We start from the raw sequence: 21,913 nt of genomic DNA, 5'->3' as shown, positions 1-21,913 counted from the left end.
CATTTATAATATTATTATTATGTATATTCCAGATTTCATTTATTCAGCTGTCCAGTCATGGTCTCTAAAACATGTTTCCCAACATTAGATTAGATTAGATGTACTTTATTCATCCTACAACGGGGAAATTTAGTTGTTACATCAGCCAAGTTAAGAAAGAAAATAAAAAATATTGCAACGTAAGTGACAATGATATAAATATAGATATGAATATAAATATACTAATACAGCAGGTATGCATGAAATAAAAAAATATCATAATGTAAGGTGACCATGATGTACAAATATTACAAAGTAAGTGACAGTGGTATAACCAGTACTGCAGGTATAAACTATATACATAAAATATTTCAGTGTAAGTGACTATAATATAGAAATAAATAATATTGCAGGTTGAACATGAAGGTCCAGATGTTATTAATGACATTATATATAATAAATCTTCTCTGTCATTTAACTACATGTGGTTTTATACATTTAAACGCTTCACGATCCAGAACTGATCCAGGTTCAGACCAACAGCTGCTCGTCTGTGTCGCCCTCTGCTGGTTAAATGTAGAATCAGGTCACCTGGCTGATACACTTCATATCTTTTATTCACAGTTTTTTTTCCAATCGCTAAAACACAATTTTGCAAACTAGCCTGGTTTTTATCAAAATACTCAACACAATTCACAAAACGACACACACACAAACTGCAAAATACCTCATACATCCTGCAAAATGAAGCACTGCAACCAAAACTACATTTATCATTATCAAAATCAGATTGTTCACATGCACAGAAGTATTTGCAGATACACAAACATCCTGTTGAAACCAAACAAGTCAGTGCAACATACAGCAGATATATCTATATAAAAATATAGAAAAACTCCTCCTCTTTCTCTTCCTCTCTCTGCAACGTCTTCTACAGTTGTTGTAAACAAACTGAGGTATTTTAGTTGCTAACTTCCTGATTGAAGTGGTGACGATGTAACCGAGGTGTTTGCCCAAGTGGCACATCACATGTTCACATCACATCACATGTCACCTGTTGGCTCATGTAGTTTCATTTTGAAATGTCCAACATGTGACTTTATGTCAGATTGTCGTGTTTGATGCAGAGAACCGTGGTCAGTGAATTTTAAAAAGTGACATTTTGAATCACAAAATGTGTGTAAAGCAGAAAATGAGGTTTACAGTAGCTCTCTGTGTGTCAGTATAAATATTTATCAAATCAAATAAATCAAATCAAATAATAAACTTTATTTGTCCCACAACGGGAAATTTGTCTTGGGCAAGGGAGTTGTGACAGCTGCCATACATGTAAAACATCCATACACAGTGCATAATATACAATAAAACAGTAACAAAGGCAAACATATCCAAGAGAAGAGAAGAGAAAGAAAGAAAGTGCGGGGTGCAATAAATAGAGTAAAATACTTGTAATACAAGTTCAAATAAAAACATACTAAAAACTAAAAGAAAGAGCACGGTTGGTATAAGCCAGCAGGTGGACAGGCAAACCGGATGTAATTGATTTGATGATTTTGATTGATTTTGTCTGATTGCAGCATGTCATTTTAGTTTGTTAGCAATTGGAAAAAAACTGTAATATAGTACAAAACTGTTGTCATGACGTCATGTGTTATGTTCATTTCCTAACTTTAACTACATCGACATTTTACTATCATTAGATTTAATTCTGTTTATCTTGATTACATTGATCATTTAAACTGTGATTACAAATTATAGTGCAGGTTGTTTTTTAAAAGATATTCAGTCTTAATATGTTATTAATTTACCATAATATCACATTTACACCAGAATTTAAAATTAATGTCAAACTCAAAACAAGATTCAGATGTGACGTCATAGTTCAGTTCACTTCCCTCTTCTGCGCTGGCAAATGGGAAGATGTGTGAGCTGAACATAAAGAGAAGAGAAGAGAAGAGAAGAGGAAGCTGCACACACACACACACACACACACAGTCACACACACACAGTTACACACACACACACACATTGTCTCTCTCTGCCCCGAGCTCAGAAACAGAAGAATCAGTTCAACATGAAGCTGCTGGAAATCGTTTTAATTTTCTACCTGAGCTGCATCTGTGCAGGTAACGTTTCATAAAGCTTCATAAAGTTTCATTCAGTCTTTTCTGCTTTTATTAACATATTTTTTAAACGTTTTTCACCACCAGCGGAGAAGTTTATTGATCTCTGCTGTAACAGTTAAACACTTATGTAAATACATGAAGTTACTGTAAATCTATTTACCAAATCTGTTCAGAAAATGAGTTTCTAGTTTAGAAAAGATTCAGTTTGACTGAATAGTTTAATAGAAACTGTGAGTGAAAAGTTTTAACATTTTTCTTGATTCAAACGAAGTTGATGTGAAGCTGAATTCTCTTTTTTTCTTCTTTTATGTGTTATTAACATTTTCGAAAAGACGCAGGATCAGTTAAAACGAGAAAAAGTGAGAAACTGTTTCTGAAACTTCAGAAAATGTCGTGTGAACGGACGTCGTGTTGGTTTATCTGTTCATTTACTCTGTTATTTGATGTTAGAGCGATGTGACGGTTGTAGATGTGGTTCAGTGTTAACATGATATTAATATTATTATCTGATACTTATTGATGTGACTCACATCAGTAACATGCGGCGGCCACTGTGACCTCATCACAGCTCGACCACGCTGCCTCCGTCCACACACACTGACACCCACGGCCACTTGTTACCCATCAGCCCCTGTGGTCAGAGTGTTTGAAGTGGTGTTGGTGCTGAGACTGGATATTAGCCTATCACACACGACACAGATGTTAGTGTGTGTAATAGGCCCCTATCCACGCCAGTGCACGAAGCGCAGAGTTGTTTTAGAGGTAAATTCATGCAAAACCGCTGATGCGCGTTGCCTTCAGGGACAGTTTTTCATCAAGCAGTCTCTGTATTTCCCTCTAAAACAACTCTGTCTTGAGCATCATTAACGGTGATGATGCATTAAAGGGATAAATTAAATTAAAGGGGATCGTCAAACTCATCAAATACACAATCCAACAACTCCACAACGCTCTGGTGGACGAGTTGTGACCTGCACATTCACCACGCTATGAGATAATAACACAACGTTACCAGACAGAGTTGTTTTAGAGGGAAATTCGTGAAAAACCACTGATGCACGTTGCCTTCAGGGACAGTTTTTCATCAAGCAGTCTCTGTATTTCCCTCTAAAACAACTCTGTCTGGTAACGTTGTGTTATTATCTCATAGCGTGGTGAATGTGCAGGTCACAACTTGTCCACCAGAGCGTTGTGGAGTTGTTGGATTGTGTATTTGATGAGTTTGATGAGGTAAACCAAGAAATCCCATAATGAGCCTCCGTAGTGTAGCTCTGAGCAGCTCACGGCTCTGCTCCGCCGTTCTAAAAACAGCTTGCACCGACAATTAAAGGTAACGAACCTACTGCTATGACTATAGGGATTATGGCAATGGGCCAATTTGTCAAAATGTTGAACTATCCCTTTAACAGTTGCCTTCTTTCTTTTTCTTTTCGCTCTTTCTTTTTCTGATACCCCAATTTCTGTTTTTTTGGGCAGCATGAGGACAGCTCGTGATACCAATTAATTGGAGGGCCCAATTCATTCAAAATAGAAACATCACACAAAAATATAATAATTTCAGGATTTTCATGGGCCCTCTCCTCTCCCTACTCAGGCCCTGGGTTACTACTCAGGTCCCCTTTTCCCCCCACTACCATGTGTGTGAGACCAACGTGTCGACTTCTCTGTGTTTCAGCTTTTCAGAACTCGTCGTCTCAGAGCGAAGCTGCAACGACGACGACACCGACACCGACACCGACAACGCCACAAGGAAACAGCACACACACCACGCTCACACAGGAGGAGAGCAGCAGTAAGTCACAGCAGAACCACCAGGCCAGTTGCAGATATCCGCTATGTGAATTACGGATATCTGTAACTGAATTACGACTAGTACGAATTCCAGTTTGAGATATCTACAACGTCATATCGCCTATAGTAAAAACTTAATTTAAGATATCCAAAAAAGGGACATGTAGATATCTTTAATTGAGGTGAATTAAAGATATCTTGAACTGGAATTATGACTAGTCAGAATCAAATTGTAGATATCTCAAACTGGAATTAGTACTAGTCGTAATCCAGTTACAGATATCTGTAATTCACATAGTGGATATCTGCAACTGAATTGTAGATATCTGTAATGACAAACCCCATACACATGAATGGTTAAAGTGACGTCATTTATCCTAGGAAGAAAGTAGTTGTGGATATCTGAAATGACAATTATTGTGGATAGGAAGAATGTAGTTGCAGATATCTGAAATGTTTTTTTTGACTATAGGCAAAACTGAATTACAGATATCTGACTGCAACACATATCCAGTCTGGCTTTTAAATGTTAAAATGGCTTGCCATATACGGGGTCAGGGTGGGGATCAGGGGGGGCTGGGGGGGGGCAGGGGGAGACGGGGTGAGGCAGGGTGAAGCCTCCTCTGCAGTCACAGGATGTGGGCTGAGTCCGACCTGCTTCTGAAACAGATCTGTGTGAAGCTGCAGCTGCACATCGACCTGCTGCTGCTGCTGCTGCAGAGCGCCGTCGCTCCCACACACTCTCTCAACAACTCTGTCCCAGAAAAACGTCAATGTGAAACTCTTACTTCTTAGAGACAGAATTCACAATAAAGTCTGATTTACATGATAGAAGATGAAGCTGAGACACTTCACATATTTAACCCACGTGTTTCAATTTATTGGAAATTGCACAAAGAAGATTTCATACACTCACTAAGTGAAAAAACACAAACTCAAACTAAAACAATGTGTTTGAAACAATCAAGTTCAGTCACATCAGTTAACCCACACGGACAGAACCTACACTGCAAAAACACTAAATCTTTAATCATTAATTTTGACTTGTTTCAAACTAATTTTCACTTGAAATAAGTAGAAAAATCTGCCAGTGAAAGCAAGTTTTTTGTGCTTGTAATAAGGAAGAAAAACTTGCTCCACTATCAGATTATTCTACTTATTTCAAGTGAAAATGTGCTTGAAAGAAGTAAAAAGTGTCTAAAAACAAACTACTTTTTTATGTGATGAGTCTCATTTTAGGTATAATTAGATTTGCTTTGACAAGAAATGACATTTTCACTAGAAATAGTATAAATATTCTTGGTAAGATTTAAGGAGTTTTTGCAGTGACTAGGTTTTAATATAGGTTTGAATATATGTGACATACATAAAATTGGCCGTTTTCATATATACGCATGTATGCTAATATATGGTGCATATATGCACAGATAAACTGCATATAGGTTTCATATATGTGCATATATATCCTATATATCCTCATGAGGATATACTGTATGTGCATATATGAAACTTGTATGCAGTTTATCTTAAATATAAATATGCAGTATGTGATGCAGTTAAAGTGCTTTTACATGAGGAGGTCGTATTAACAACGATAAGAACAATGAAAATTATAAACTATGAAAAGCAGCAGGAAACATTAAAACAGGACACGTGTGGTTTTTGAACCTGTTTGAGCTCTGATGTGTGAAACCTCAAGGTGACACAATTTGTTGTTTGTTTGTTGGTCGGAAATATTTAACCAACATATTTATTAAATGTAGATTAAAATCACACAAATCACACAATGTCATAAACATGAAGTGAAAACACAAAGTAGAACAAAGTGAAAACACAAAGTAAAACGATGCGTTTGAAAGAATCAGGTTCAGTCACATTAGCTCATAAAGAAACTTATTAAAGTTATTAAAGTTTTTACATCTTAAAAGTCAAAACTGTTTTTAAAGTATGAATGTAAATGAAATGATAAATGACTTATGTACGACGGAGTATTAAGGCCACATTGACAAATAAAAAAATCACAAACTTTCTCGTAAATTTACGACTTTATTCTCGTGATGTTATGACTTTTTTCTCGTATGAAATGTACGACTTTATTCTCGTAAATTTACGACTTTATTCTCGTAAATTTATGACTTTATTTTTTTCTCAATGTGGCCCTAATACTCTGTCGTACTTATGGAAGATTATTGTTGTCAGTAAAAATAAATAGTTGCAGCTCTAGTAATTACAGTTTTTTTCTTTCATTATGACCTTTTTTTTTTAACACTTTTTCCAAACTCTTCACACAGTTACCACATCATCAGCCTGTGTGGGCTGAACAAGTAACACATTTCTTGTTCTTTTGACACAAAACAAACACATTTTACACATTTAAAATTATAGTTTTAACTTCTTTTACACACAAAGCTTTTTTTCGTTTGCTGTCAAACTGTTTGTCACAACAGAAAAGCTCTGAAATGTTCTGAACTGAAGCTAAAGGCTGAAGTGAACAGCAGTTCATAGTGCAGACTGAAACACTTTTATGTCCTGTAGATTTAGTTTCATTGCTTTTTAAAAACAGTTGATTGAGCTCATGCAAACACATCAATCACAGCTGATTCCATCTATATACATTTTTCTGTTTGTAAAATGCATTTTCACACATCTATGAATGAACAGCAGCTATGATGATGATATGCATTTTGCTTTACCGTGGAAATGTTGTCAATTATTCTCTTTTTTTTGTAAAGTGTTCATTCTGCTCTGAGATGGGGCGTTCACTTTTTGTTCCGAGTGTTTGCAAAAAAATAATAATAATTCCTGCTTTTACTAAACCTAACAATAGAAAAATGAAGAAGGGTTCAAAAGAAACTAGGTTACAACAATTTATGATCAATAGCCTATAATATCCTGTAGATTGTAATTTGGTGAATTGCGTATTATTTTATTTTGGAGATTTTGAGCGTAACTGTGTGCACTGCAAAAACTCAAAATCTTACCAAGAACATTTGTCTTATTTCTAGTCAAAACAAATCTCATTATACTTAAAATAAGTTTTAGACACTTTCTACTTCTTTCAAGCAGATTTTCCACTTGAAATAAGTAGAAAAATCTGATAGTGGAGCAAGTTTCTCTTCCTTATTACAAGCACTGGCAGATTTTTCTACTTATTTCAATTGAAAATTAGTTTGAAAGAAGTGAAAATTATCTAAAAACGAGTTAATTTTTAGGTGACGAGTCTTATTTTAAGTAAAAAGAGTTTAGTTTTGACAAGAAATAAGATAAATATTCTTGGAAAGATTTTGAGTTTTTGCAGTGTGTTTTAGGTTTGATGTGCGTTAAAAGTTTTGAACAAGTGTTTAAAGTGTTGATCGTAAAAAAAAAAACTGTAACGCTATAAAGTTTAATGAGTTTAATGAGTCATCAGCATCAACATGAATCAGTGTTTGATCATTTAAACTCTCAGTGAAGTCGACGACAGGAAGTTCAGCTGCCTTAACTTTTTTTATTTCTTCATCATGGATTCATCATCTTTGTTTTACAGTTTTTTACGATCGCTATGACCCGTTTTTCAAAAATTTAAACACTTTTTCAAAACGCACATCACACCTAAAACACACAGTTAATTACCCAATACTGTTAATTTCATCTTCAAAATCACACAGTTTAAACTAAACACAGACACAAATGTCCAAAATAGGCTACAGGTGTTTTGCGAATACTCAGAACAAAAAGTGAAAGACCGTCACGACGACGATAAAAAGAAAAAAAGAATGATGATGTATTTGCATGAGCTCAATCAACTGTTTTTTCTAAAGCAATGAAACAAAATACAGGTCATACATTAGTTTCAGCCTACAGCCTAAAATACATTAGTTTCAGCCTACAATGTGAACTGCAACTGTTCACTTGACCTTTAGGTTTGGCTTTGAACATGAGGTTTTCTGTTTTGACAAACAGTGTGAAAGCAACTGACACAACAACACTACTGTTTTGGTCTTGCACTGCAAAAACTCAAAATCTTACCAAGAATATTTGTCTTATTTCCAGTCAAAAATTTCATTTCTAGTCAAAACAAATCTCATTATACGATAAGAAGACTCATCATATTAAAAAGTAGCTTGTTTTTAGACACTTTTTACTTCTTTCAAGCAGATTTTCACTTGAAATAATTAGAAAAATCTGATAGTGGAGCAAGTTTTTCTTTCTTATTACAAGCACAAGCAACTTCCTTTCACTGGCAGATTTTTCTACTTATTTCAAGTGAAAATTTGTTTGAAACAAATGAAAATTATCTAAAAACAAGTTCATTTTTAGGTGATGAGTCTTATTTTAAATGGAAAGAGATTAGTTTTGACTATAAATGAGACATTTTGACAAGAAATAAGACAAATATTCTTGGAAAGATTTTGAGTTTTTGCAGTGTGGTTGTTGTAAAAGAAGTTAAAACTAATTTTAAATGTGTAAAATGTGTTTGTTTTGTGTCAAAAGAACAAAAAATTGCGTTAAAAGTGTTGAAAAACTGGTCGTAGCGATCGAAAAAAGAAAAAAAAAGGTTTTTATTTCTTAGTTATTGAATCATCATCTTTGTTTTAATTGATTATTGATCTAATCGATCGTCTTGTGTGACCTCAGGTGACCCCTACGTCCTCCACCTGGCCGGCAGGTGTGAGTGGACTCTACGGTTGCCTGGTAACCGGAGCGGTGGGAGGGAGGAGGATGATGCTGTGTCTCTCCCGGTCGCCACGGCGCCGGCGCTGGTGGAGCAGATCTGCGAGGACCTGGGCTGCGGCGGCGTCTTCTCCTACGAGCTGAACAACAACACAGACGCCCGGACGCCCCTGAACGCCTCGTCCTGCCTCCACGGCTGTTCCCACGGAGACGGACGCCTGCACAACTGCTCCGAGCGCGTGGGAAGTGAATGCACCGTGGTCACCAGGGCGGTCTGCGGTAGGTTACCATGGTTACAGAGCATAGTCATCTCTGTACTGACTGTAAAACCACATCGACGTCATCTCAGTCCCCTTTTTATTATGGGTCTATATCTGGTTTTATACACAGCGGTTCAGGGGTTAACACCTTTTTATTTCTCTGTGGAAGGTTTTCACAAGTATCCTTCTTCTTCCTCTTCCTAGGAAATCCCACTTCCTACTAGAAACTTTTGTCTATTTATAGTAGGGAGGTTAAGCCCAAAAAATAGGCCTTTGACTTCAAGTCATGATGCAAAGGTCCCCTTTGGCATGGAAGTACCTTAGGGTCATACGAATAAATCTATCCTAAGACACAAGTGAGATCACACTTTGTATCCGAAATAAACACGTTTTTAAAATGCCTTTTTTTAATTGAGAAAACGCATGTTAAAAGCACATTCCATTTAGAAAGTCCATATAAACTCAGGCAGATCCCCTGATGCCTTCAGCTCCTGGATGAGATCTACAGCTTCTATGACAACATGGAGCTGCTTGTGTGACAGGATATTGGGCTTTATTAATGTAAAAACATTAATAAAACTATACTGAAGTTTAGGTTCGCAGCTCTGACATAAAGCATATGATTAGGACTGACTTATTTCACCAGCGCAGTATAGCTGGCTAAGATCCTCTCTTAGAGTAATGCTGAGAAACTGGTAAGCTTCATTATTTTGGTAGATTTTTACTTTTGTGAATGCTTGAAAATGCTCATCTTATCTATCTCATGATGTTACAGTATCTTTATTTATTTCTTAAAATTAGCCATAATGGAATGTTGTGACTGGACTTCATGCTTCTTATGTGAGTCCACCCTACAGATTGAAAGACATTAGATCCCTGTTCATCATTCAAACTGAGAAACAATCCTGAAATATTGCAATCATGTTACAAATAAGCTGTAGATAACATCCAGGAGCTGAAAACATTGTAGTTTATATGGACATTGTAAATGGAATGTGCTTTTAGCATGCCTTTTCTCAATTAAAAAAAGGCATTTTAAAAACGTGTTTATTTCGGATACAAAGTGTGATCTCACTTGTGTCTTTGGATAGATTTATTTGTATGACCCTAATGTACTTCCATGCCAAAGGGGACCTTTGCATCATGACTTGAAGTCAAAAGTCGCTTAACCTCCCTACTATTAAACTTATGAAGTCCATCACTCACTTTTTTTTTCTTCAAAAACTGTAAAACTTATTCAACTTTTCTCCTCCCACTATTTTTGCTCAACTGTCACCAAATTGCTGCGACTGCATCTTCAGACCGTTCTACACAAAGTTAACACCTGGATTTTTGATATTTGCAAACACTGAGCCGACGGTGCATGAAAACATTTGACTGTACCAGACAATTCTTGGTTAAAGGGATAGTTCAACATTTTGGCAAATTGGCCCATTGCCATAATCCCTATAGTTTTAGCAGTAGGTTCGTTATCTTTAATTGTAAATCGCAACGTTCTGTTATTATCTCATAGCGTGGTGAATGTGCAGGTCACAACTTGTCCACCAGAGCGTTTTGGAGTTGTTGGATTGTGTATTTGATGAGTTTGATGAGGGAAACCAAGAAATCCCATGAGCCTCCGTAGCGTAGCTCTGAGCAGCTCGCGGCTCTGCTCCGCCGTTCTAAAAATAGCTTGCACCGACAATTAAAGGTAACAAACCTACTGCTAAGACTATAGGGATTATGGCAATGGGCCAATTTGCCAAAATGTTGAACTATCCCTTTCAAGTCGTGGTTGATGAAGTTTAGCAAATATTAGAATTTTATCTCAAAAACTGAATTTTCTAGAACATTTCGAATTCTGCTCTCATGGGAAGTTGATTTGATTTGATTTGATTGAAATTCTTTATTCAGTCGCATCACACAATAACCCCATCGACACAAAACATTATCGACAAAATAGTGACTGAAAAGGCACAGGCAGAAGCATAATGCTTATATTAATGCCTGTCCTACATACCAAATTAAGCTACCCAGCATTTTTACCATATAAAACAAGTCTATTCTATTCAGCACTATTCTTGGAAAGATTTTTAGTTTTTGCAGTGTGTTTTAGGTTTGATGTGCGTTAAAAGTTTTGAACAAGTGTTTAAAGTGATCATAAAAAAAACAAAACTGTAACGCTATAAAGTTTAATGAGTTTAACGAGTCATCAGTATCAACATGAATCAGTGTTTGATCATTTAAACTCTCAGTGAAGTCGACGACAGGAAGTTCAGCTGCTTTAACTTTTTTATTTCTTCATCATGGATTCATCATCTTTGTTTTACAGTTTTTTACGATCGCTATGACCCGTTTGTCAAAACTTTAAACACTTTTTCAAAACACACATCAAACCTAAAACACACAGTTACCCAAAAAAATTTTAATTAGTTAATTTCATCCTCAAAATCACAAAGTTTAAACTAAACACAGACACAAATGTCCAAAATACAGGTGTTTTGCACGTATTTTGTTTCTTTTTTTTTTTGCAAATACTGAGAACATAAAGTGAAAGACTCTCATGACGACGATGCAGTGCAGCTTTGCAGAATGAACACTTCACAAAAAAAGAGGAGAGTAATTGACGGTGATTGACAGCATGATGTCATCCTCAGGTCATCAGAAGGTGCGGTTGGTGGGCGGGGCCGACCGCTGCGCCGGCCGGGTGGAGCTGTGGCGTGGGGGCAGCTGGGGCACGGTGTGCGACGACGGCTGGGACCTGAGGGACGGCGACGTGGCGTGCGCTCAGCTGGGCTGCGGCTACGCCCTCAACGTGACGGGGCAGGGCGGCCCCTTCCCACCCGGCCGCGGCCCCGTCCACCTGGACGAGCTCAACTGCACCGGGGGGGAGGGGCACCTGTGGGCGTGTCCGTCCGCCGCCGAGGAGGAGCACGACTGTGGACACAAGGAGGACGCCGGCGTCGTGTGCTCAGGTCTCAGAAACTAGAGCCAGGTCACTTCCTGTAGAGTATGGACGCTCATTTCTGACAGTTTATTTAAAAAAATAGATATAATTACTCTAAATTATGAGACAATTACTCTAAATTATGAGATAAGAGTCAAAATTATGAGCTAATTACTCAAAATAATGAGATAATTATTCAAAATTATGGGATAAGAGTCAAAATTATGAGATATGAGTCAAAATTATGAGATAATTACTCTAAATTATGAGATAATTACTCTAAATTATGAGATAATTACTCTAAATTATGAGATAATTATTCAAGATTATTAGATAATTACTCAAAATTATGGTATAATTACTCAAAATTGTGGTATAATAACACAATTATGGGATAATTACTCAAAATTATGAGATACTGAGTCAAAATTATGAGATAATTACTCAAAATGATGAGATAGTTACTCAAAATTGTGGGATAATTACTCAAAATGAGTCAGTGAGTTTCATAATAATGTCATGTTTTTCATAAAGGTAAGGTAAAGGTAGATTACACATGCTTTTCATGCTTTAAATTTTTTGGGAAAGGCCAGAATTTTTCTCCACCAAGTCGTTGACCAATTGGCTGATATTTCTGGGCTATTTCTACACAATCAATGTTTATTTCTTGGCCATATTTCTAGACATTACTATGAAATAGACCGTTATTTCTTGGCTATTTCTAGACATTATGACGCAATAATTGTTATTTCTTGGCTATTTCTTGACATTATCACGCGATTAGTGGCCTGTAAATTAAAGGGTTACCGGATACATTTTATTGTCACTGGACACTTTGTCTGGCAACTCTCTAGAATCTCTAAAAAAAAGACAATAAACAATAAATAGTGAGCACATAAACATAGCACGTAGCACATAGCCTACATAAAAAAACGTAAATGTGCAATATACACATAGGTAAAAGGTGTTTTTAGTGTATCCTGAGTCCTGACTAATAGTGTTTTCAGTTCCAATGTAAGTTATTGACCGCTGCTACACAGCTTCTAGTCTATATTCTTCTTATCTTATTCCGATTCTATTATTCCTGTTCTATTATTCTTATTCTATACTTCTATGTGTGTGTGTGCAGAGATGCGGGCGCTCCGGCTCTCCGGCGGTCTGGACCGCTGCTCGGGCCGGTTGGAGATCCACCGTAACGGCAGCTGGGGGACGGTGTGCGACAACTGCTGGGACGAGAAGATGGCGGCGCTGGTCTGCTCCATGCTGGGCTGCGGGACGCCGCCGCTGCAGGTGTCGCAGTTCGTCCCGCCGCTCAGCCACAACGGCGACAACTGGTTTTACCTTTGCTTATTCCCGGAGCAGAGTCTGTGGGATTGTAGGGAGGTGGTGAACAAACGGCACCTGTGTATCGACTCCAAGGCAGCGGGAGTCGTCTGTAACGGTGAGTGATGGAAACACAGGAGGAAGGACAGAGGTCAGAGGTCAGAGGACAGACAGACAGACAGAAACAAGTTAAAGAGACGAGTGAAGATGGAATAAACCAGAATAAACCAGAATAAACCGGAAAAACCGGTATAAACAGTACAGTTTATTCCGGTTTTTCCCAGTTTACACTGGTTTATTCCGGTTTATACTAGTTTATTCCGGTTCACCGGTTTATAATGGTTTAATAGTGGTTTATTCTGGTTTATTCCGGTTTATACTGGTTTATTCTGGGTTATACTGCTTTATTCCTGTTTATACTGGTTTATTCTGGTTTATTCTAGTTTATACTGGTTTATTCCGGTTTATTCTGGTTTATTCCGGTTTATTCCGGTTTATTCCGGTTTTTTCTGGTTTATTCTAGTTTATACTGGTTTATTCTGGTTTATTCTGGTTTATTATAGTTTATACTGGTTTATTCCGGTTTATACCGGTTTATTCCGGTTTATAATGGTTTATTCCAGTTTATTCTGGTTTATTCCAGTTTATACTAGTTTATTCTGGTTTATTACAGTTTAAACTGGTTTATTCCGGTTTATACCGGTTTATTCCAGTTTATTCCGGTTTATACTGGTTTATTCTGGTTTATTCCGGTTTATACTGGTTTATTCTGGTTTATACTGGTTTATTCTGGTTTATACTGTTTTATACTGGTTGATACTGGTTTATTCCAGTTTATTCTGGTTTATACTAGTTTATTCCGGTTCACCGGTTTATAATGGTTTAATAGTGGTTTATTCTGGTTTATTCCGGTTTATACTGGTTTATTCTGGCTTATACTGCTTTATTCCTGTTTATACTGGTTTATTCTGGTTTATTCTAGTTTATACTGGTTTATTCCGGTTTATTCTGGTTTATTCCGGTTTATTCCGGTTTTTTCTGGTTTATTCTAGTTTATACTGGTTTATTCCGGTTTATTCCAGTTTATACTAGTTTATTCTGGTTTATTCTGGTTTATTATAGTTTATACTGGTTTATTCCGGTTTATACCGGTTTATTCCGGTTTATAATGGTTTATTCCAGTTTATTCTGGTTTATTCCAGTTTATACTAGTTTATTCTGGTTTATTACAGTTTAAACTGGTTTATTCCGGTTTATACCGGTTTATTCCAGTTTATTCCGGTTTATACTGGTTTATTCTGGTTTATTCCGGTTTATACTGGTTTATTCTGGCTTATACTGGTTTATTCCGGTTTATAATGTTTTATACAGGTTTATTCTGGTTTATTCCGGTTTATACCGGTTTATTCCAGTTTATTCCGGTTTATACTGGTTTATTCCAGTTTGTTGTAACTTCTCAACACCATTGTAAATGAGGACTTCTCCTCAATGGGCTCTGGAGTTGAAATAAAGGATTTATATAATAATGAAGGCATGAATGTAATCAACTACACTAAAATATAAAACAGTAATGAACAAATTCAGATAAATAAGGAACATCTTCAACACATCATCAAGTAATCAATAAACGAATTTGTGTGTGTGTGTGTGTTTGTGTGTGTGTGTGTTCAGGTTCCCTCGGTCTCTTCATTCCCTCCACAGCCAACACCACCAATGTGAGCAGCTGGACGACAGGTGAGGAGAGACCTTCATGTCCCTCTGACTGATGATGATGATGATGGTGATGGTGGTGATGGTCATGTGACCCTCTGTGTGTCTCTGCAGCCCCCGCCCCCCCCTCCTCCCCCCCCTCTGACAGTGGCTCCGCCCCCCCGGTGTCTGTGGAGCAGCTGGTCTCCATGTCGGTGTCGGTGCTGCTGCTGGTGGTTCTGGTCACCAACACGGTTCTGTGCTGCCACTACAAGAGGAGACACGGTCAGTCCCCCGGTCCACTGGATCAGTTCTGGATCAGTTAGAAAAACGTTATATTAAAGGGATAGTTCACTCAAAATTCAAATTGCACTCATTATCTACTCACCCTCATGTGGACTAAGGGCTGGGAGAAGTTTCAGAGTCCTCCGTGGCTTCTCTGAGTTACAGGGGGTCTCGACGTAGCAGTGCATGTCCATATAACGGTTGAGAACGGAGCTTACTTTTCTTTGTCCAAAAAGACACACCAAAAAACATCCAAATACCTCCATAGTGCTCGTATGTAATGTCCCTCTTGTATTGAAACCCCAAAATGCGAAATTGTTCCGAACAAAATTAAATAAGTCTATATTTCAAGCTTGTTTGTAGCGGAAGCTCCTCTTCCTGCCGATTACTGACTAGACTTATTTAATTTTTTTCGGAACAATTTCTCATGTCTGGGCTTCAATACAAGAGGGACATTACAGACGAGCACTATGGAGGTATTAGGATGTTTTTTGGTGTGTCTTTTTGGACGAAGAAAAGTGGTATCCATTCACAACCGTCATATGGACATGCAGTGCTGCACGGAGCCCCGCTGCAACTCAGAGAAGGCACGGAGGACTCTGAAACTTCTCCCAGCCCTTAGTCCACATGAGGGTGAGTAGATAATGAGTGCAATTAGAATTTTGGGTGAACTATTCTTTTAAGGTGTAAAAAAACTACAGATTGTTTCTTTAAATGTGTTTCTATAAAGTAATAAACTGATGTGAAGATGAAACTTCAGATTCAGATCAGAACAGAAACGTTTCGTTACCAGAGAGAAGATCAAAGGTCACATGAACATGAACAACAGGAAGTGACTCTTGTTCTTATCTTTATTTATTAACCGCTGATCGTCGGTTCGATTCCCCTCAGCCTTTCTCCTGGAGCAGTCTCGCGGCGCTCGTCCGTCCTCTGGTCCTCATCACAACTCCTACGTCTTCAACGGCCCCGTGGACCTGGTCAAAGTCACCCCCACCGCCGCTGCTGCCCCCGCCGCCGCCGCCGCCACCCCCCACGCTGACGGTCAGTGTCTCCAGTGTTTAATGTGTGTGTGTCTTTGTGCTGCAGTCAGGGCCGTTGCTAGGAATTCTGGGCCCCCTTAAAGAATACTAAAGTGGGCCCCTCCCCCTAACTTTTCCTTTTTTTTCTTAGACTACTTATGTATTATCGTTTTTTATTTAGCCTTCTTTGTTTTGATGCTAATGCAGCATTACACTGCAAAAACTCAAGTATCTTAGCAAGAATATTTGTCTTATTTCTAGTCAAAATGTCATTTCTAGTCAAAACAAATCTAATTCTACCTAAAATAAGACACATCATATTAAAAGTAGCTTGTTTTTAGACACTTTTTACTTCTTTCAAGCAGATTTTCACTTGGAATAAGTAGAAAAAAATCTGATAGTGGAGCAAGTTTTCCTCCTTATTACAAGCACAAAAAACTTACTTTCACTGGCAGTTTTTTCTATTTATTGTGAATTTAAGTGAAAATTATCTAAAAACAAGTTAATTTTTAGGTAATGAGTCTTATTTTAAGTGGAAAGAGATTAGTTTTGACTAGAAATGAGACATTTGGACAAGAAATAAGACAAATATTCTTGGAAAGATATTGAGTTTTTACAGTGTACTATGAGTATTAGTCAGGGTCTTACGAAGAATAAATCAGTCATACAAAGATTAGACTACTGGGGTTTTTTTTTTTTTGAAATTCTCTTTTTATTCAGAAAGGCAGACATCCATCACATACATCACTTCACACATACATTTACTCAGTTTGTCAAGGATACAATGATGTTGTACCTTCTGCCCCTCTGGATTTTTCTCCCACGGACACAAACCAGGTGGAAGCAATAACACAAAAACAACAAAACCGGGGAGCGCACCCCTACATGTAATCTATACTCCATTCACAAAAACAAAAAAAAGTAAAATAAAAATAGAAGAGGGTAGGTTCACTCAAAGCGCAAGTATAATCAGATAAAATCAGATCTGATTGGTTTTACATACTCAGTCCATTTGGTCCAGATCCTATAAAAAATGTCTTTCTCAACTTTGAGGGAAAAAGAAATCTTCTCCATAACATAAATCTCATAAACAATTTCAATCCATTCGTCGATGGTGGGAGGTTCCACTTTTAACCATTTCCTAGTGACACATTTCTTACTTGCTGCCAACAATATGGTCAGCAGTTTTTTAGACTACTGGGGTTTTATTACCAGTGCGTTGTGTTCATGTGCTTTTGTTGTTGTACAGAGAAAATAAAGATGGTGGACACACAGATTCAGACTTGTTACTTGGGTAAAACCATAGATATATACACGTGTGGCATCTACGTGTATATATCTATGGGGTAAAACAATCTTGGCTTGCCTAGTTCATCTCTTACAGCAAGAACATGACTTATCAAAACTCAAACGGTATATATTAATATTCATGGAGATTCAGCACTGGCTATTTGGCTAGCTTTTTAAAAGCGTTTTTTTTTACTGTACATGCACGCATACATAAAGTGAATAGCTGCTAACTGTTTTCTAAAGGCTTGCCTTGCTTACCATTAACGAATCTTGCGTTGCTCACCGCCATGTTGAAAAGGCCAAAGGTTATTTTCATCTCGGCAGCTCGGGCATCAAAAAATTCTACGAGTTGCCCAGTGGAAAATACCACATTAGAGGGTGTTCATGTGCACTTTTCATGTCGTCTTTTGGTATTTACCATAATTACCATAGCACATGAAGGCACCATCTGTCTCATCGTCTCTGTCTCATCGTCTCATCGTCTCATCGTCTCTGTCTCATCGTCTCATCATCTCATCGTCTCTGTCTGTGTGTGTCCCTGAAGCCGCCGCCGCCCCTCGCTACCTGTGGACGCAGCTCAGCGGCGACAGCACCTCCATCGATACCGACTACGAGCAGTTTGACCCGAGCGCTGAGGCGGCGTCCGTCCCCCTGTCCACGTTCAAGAGTGAGTCTCCGTCCGCAAAACAACTGGCTGGGTGTGTGTGTGTGTGTGTGTGTGTTTATTTTTCCGGTTTATTCCGGTTTATACTGTTTTATTCTGGTTTATTCCGGTTTATTCCGGTTTATACTGGTTTATTCCGGTTTATACTGGTTTATTCCAGTTTATTCCGGTTTATACTGGTTTATTCTGGTTTATTCCGGTTTATACTTGTTTATTCCGGTTTATACTGTTTTATGCTGGTTTATTCTGGTTTATACCGATTTTATTTCAGTTTATACTGGTTTATTTCGGTTTATTACGGTTTATTCTGGTTTATTACGGTTTATTGCGGTTTATACTGATTTATACTGGTTCATACCGGTTTATTACGGTTTATACCGGTTTATTCCAGTTTATTCTGGTTTATTCCGCTTTATACTGGTTTAATACTGGTTTATACTGGTTTATACTGGTTTATTCTGGTTTATACCGATTTATTCCGGTTTATACTGGTTTATTTCGGTTTATTCCAGTTTATTACGGTTTATACTGGTTTATACCAGTTTATACTGGTTCATGCCGGTATATACTGGTTTATTATGGTTTATACTGGTTCATGTCGGTTTATACTGGTTTATTCTGGTTTATTCTGGTTTATTCTGGTTTATTCCAGTTAGTTATGGTTAGGGTTAGGGTTAGGCGCTGAGGCAACGTCCGTCCCCCTGTCCACGTTCAAGAGTGAGTCTCCGTCTGCAAAACAACTGGCTGGGTGTGTGTGTGTGTGTGTGTGTGTGTGTTTATTTTTCCGGTTTATTCCGGTTTATACTGTTTTATTCTGGTTTATTCCGGTTTATTCCGGTTTATACTGGTTTATTCCGGTTTATACTGGTTTATTCCAGTTTATTCCGGTTTATACTGGTTTATTCTGGTTTATTCCGGTTTATACTTGTTTATTCCGGTTTATACTGTTTTATGCTGGTTTATTCTGGTTTATACCGATTTTATTTCAGTTTATACTGGTTTATTTCGGTTTATTACGGTTTATTCTGGTTTATTACGGTTTATTGCGGTTTATACTGATTTATACTGGTTCATACCGGTTTATTACGGTTTATACCGGTTTATTCCAGTTTATTCTGGTTTATTCCGCTTTATACTGGTTTAATACTGGTTTATACTGGTTTATACTGGTTTATTCTGGTTTATACCGATTTATTCCGGTTTATACTGGTTTATTTCGGTTTATTCCAGTTTATTACGGTTTATACTGGTTTATACCAGTTTATACTGGTTCATGCCGGTATATACTGGTTTATTATGGTTTATACTGGTTCATGTCGGTTTATACTGGTTTATTCTGGTTTATTCTGGTTTATTCTGGTTTATTCCAGTTAGTTATGGTTAGGGTTAGGGTTAGGCGCTGAGGCAACGTCCGTCCCCCTGTCCACGTTCAAGAGTGAGTCTCCGTCTGCAAAACAACTGGCTGGGTGTGTGTGTGTGTGTCTGCAGCCTGCGGTCGCTTCTGCTGCTGCTGTGTGTGTGTGTGTGCGTGCGTGTATGTGTGTGCATGTGTGGTGTGGGTGTGTGTGCAGTTTGCAGCTGCTGATTAAAAGTTGCATCGTTCTAACCTCAGATTCCCAGAAGGGAAGAAACGACCGACATCCTCTGATGACGAGGTCGTCAGGTCTCGACAGCCTGAACGAGGAGGGTGAGTCACACACACACACACACACACACACACACACACACACACACACACACACACACACACACACACACACACACACACACACACACACACACACACATCACAGCGTCTGTTCCAGTCCAGATGTGCAGCCTCCCTCTGTCTGTCTCCAGATGTGCAGCCGACCCACGGCGAGGCGGCGGGCTACGGCGGCGGCGCCCCAGAGCCTCAGTACGCCCGAGTGTCCAAGATCTCCGAGGACTCGTTCGACAGCTCCAGCACCTCGTCAGGAGAGGACTACCAGAACGTCGCCAAGGGCAACGGATACGTCCTGGTGACGCCAGGTCAGCTGACCTCTGACCTCAGAGACATAAACATTTATTTATGTTGTTTATTTGTTTATTTTCACATATCAAAGTTAAAAAAGATATAACATATAAAATCCAAAATAATGTGAAGGGGAAATGCCAAAATAACCCCTCCAGGGGCTCGTAGGGTGGCATTCTCCAACTACAGTTCTAAGCTAATGAGCATAGACACATTTGTGAGGTACAAAAATCGTTCATACATAATAAATACAAACATGGTTTAACATGATTTAACATTGTACAATGCAATACAAAAGCTTGATAAACATGTGGTGCTACAGATGTTACAGATGTTACAGATGTTACAGATGTTACACCTGTTCTCTCTTTAACGACAGAAACTCAGGAGGGCGGAGCTTCTGTCGGTCCTGCAGGTTACAACTACGGACGAACAGCTGGCCTGAGCTCCAGTAGGTGGCACCACACAGATGTTACAGATGTTACAGATGTTACTCCAACAGATGTTACAGATGTTAAAGGGATAGTTCACCCAAAATTGAAATTTCACTCATTATCTACTCACCCTCATGTGGACTAAGGGCTGGGAGAAGTTTCAGAGTCCTCCGTGGCTTCTCTGAGTTACAGCGGGGCTCCGTGCAGCACTGCATGTCCATATGACGGTTGAGAACGGAGCTCCCTTTTCTTTGTAACAAAAAGACACACCAAAAAACATCCAAATACCTCCATAGTGCTCGTCTGTAATGTCCCTCTTGTATTGAAGCCCCGACATGAGAAATTGTTACGAAAAAAATTAAATAAGTCTATATTCCAAGCTTGTTTGTAGCGAATCTCGTGTGATTTGCGGAGTCATGAACTGGACGTCAATGCAAATCTTGCGAGATTTGGACGGACCAAGAAGAGCAACACTGGGAGCTTCCGCTACAAACAAGCTTAAAACATAGACTTACTTAATTTTTTTCGGAACAATTTCTCATGTTGGGGCTTCAATACAAGAGGGACATTACAGACGAGCAGCATGGAGGTATTTGGATGTTTTTTGGTGTGTCTTTTTGTTACGAAGAAAAGGGAGCTCCGTTCTCAACCGTCATATGGACATGCAGTGCTGCACGGAGCCCCACTGTAACTCAGAGAAGCCACGGAGGACTCTGAAACTTCTCCCAGCCCTGAGTCCACATGAGGGGGAGTAGATAATGAGTGAAATTTGAATTTTGGGTGAACTATCCCTATAAAGCAGCAGATGTTCCAGATGTTACTTCAACAGGTGTTCCAACAGATGTTTTCTTTCTCCTCAGGTGAGGATGACGACCTCTACTCCCCCGTCAGCCCAGATGTGTGTGAAGACCTCGGCCCCTGTTAGAGGTCAGCAGGAGGTCAAAGGTCAGCTGGAGGTCACTGGGGGTCACGTGACCTTCCTCCCGCTCTGGATGAGTCATCCTCACCTTCTGTGACTCTGGTGTGAATTCCAGAGGTCGAAACTCATCAACACATTGAACTATAAAGGGATTTAAATATTCTCATAGACAAACTGAGACGACTCCTCTCCAGCAGCAGCACACTGCAAAAAACTCAAAATCTTACCAAGAATATTTGTCTTATTTCTAGTCAAAATGTCATTTCCAGTCAAAACAAATCAAATTATACTCAAAATAAGACTCGTCACATCAAAAGTAGCTTGTTTTTAAGACACTTTTTTCTTCTTTCAAGCATATTTTCACTTGAAATAAGTAGAAAAATCTGATAGTGGAGCAAGTTTTTCTTTCTTATTACAAGCACAAAAAACTTCCTTTCACTGGCAGATTTTTCTACTTATTTCAAGTGAAAATTTGTTTGAAAGAAGTAAAAATTATCTAAAAACAAGTTATTTTAAGTGGAAATAGTTTAGTTTTGACTAGAAATTATACATTTTGACAAGA

General features: G+C 38.4%; 1 protein-coding gene across 1 annotated transcript; it reads left to right on the top strand.

The window, feature by feature from the left end:
• Window positions 1-2,053: 2,053 nt before the first annotated feature.
• On the top strand, window positions 2,054-21,612 carry LOC310993854 (T-cell differentiation antigen CD6-like; the record flags this gene model as incomplete). The annotated part of the gene is made up of 13 exons (XM_083982337.1): window positions 2,054-2,105; window positions 3,781-3,897; window positions 8,514-8,828; window positions 11,446-11,763; window positions 12,865-13,176; window positions 14,730-14,792; window positions 14,883-15,032; window positions 15,924-16,073; window positions 17,886-18,008; window positions 19,618-19,692; window positions 19,845-20,015; window positions 20,378-20,449; window positions 21,293-21,612. 13 exons carry the CDS (start codon window positions 2,054-2,056, stop codon window positions 21,355-21,357), a joined length of 1,983 nt encoding a protein of 660 aa, XP_083838463.1. The 3' UTR covers window positions 21,358-21,612.
• Window positions 21,613-21,913: the final 301 nt, after the last annotated feature.

This window comes from Trachurus trachurus (assembly GCF_905171665.1).
Source record: "Trachurus trachurus genome assembly, chromosome: 11".
Classification (NCBI taxonomy): Eukaryota; Metazoa; Chordata; class Actinopteri; order Carangiformes; family Carangidae; genus Trachurus; species Trachurus trachurus.
Note: the sequence above shows the minus strand (reverse complement) of the source record. Positions and strands in the feature narration are given on the sequence as shown.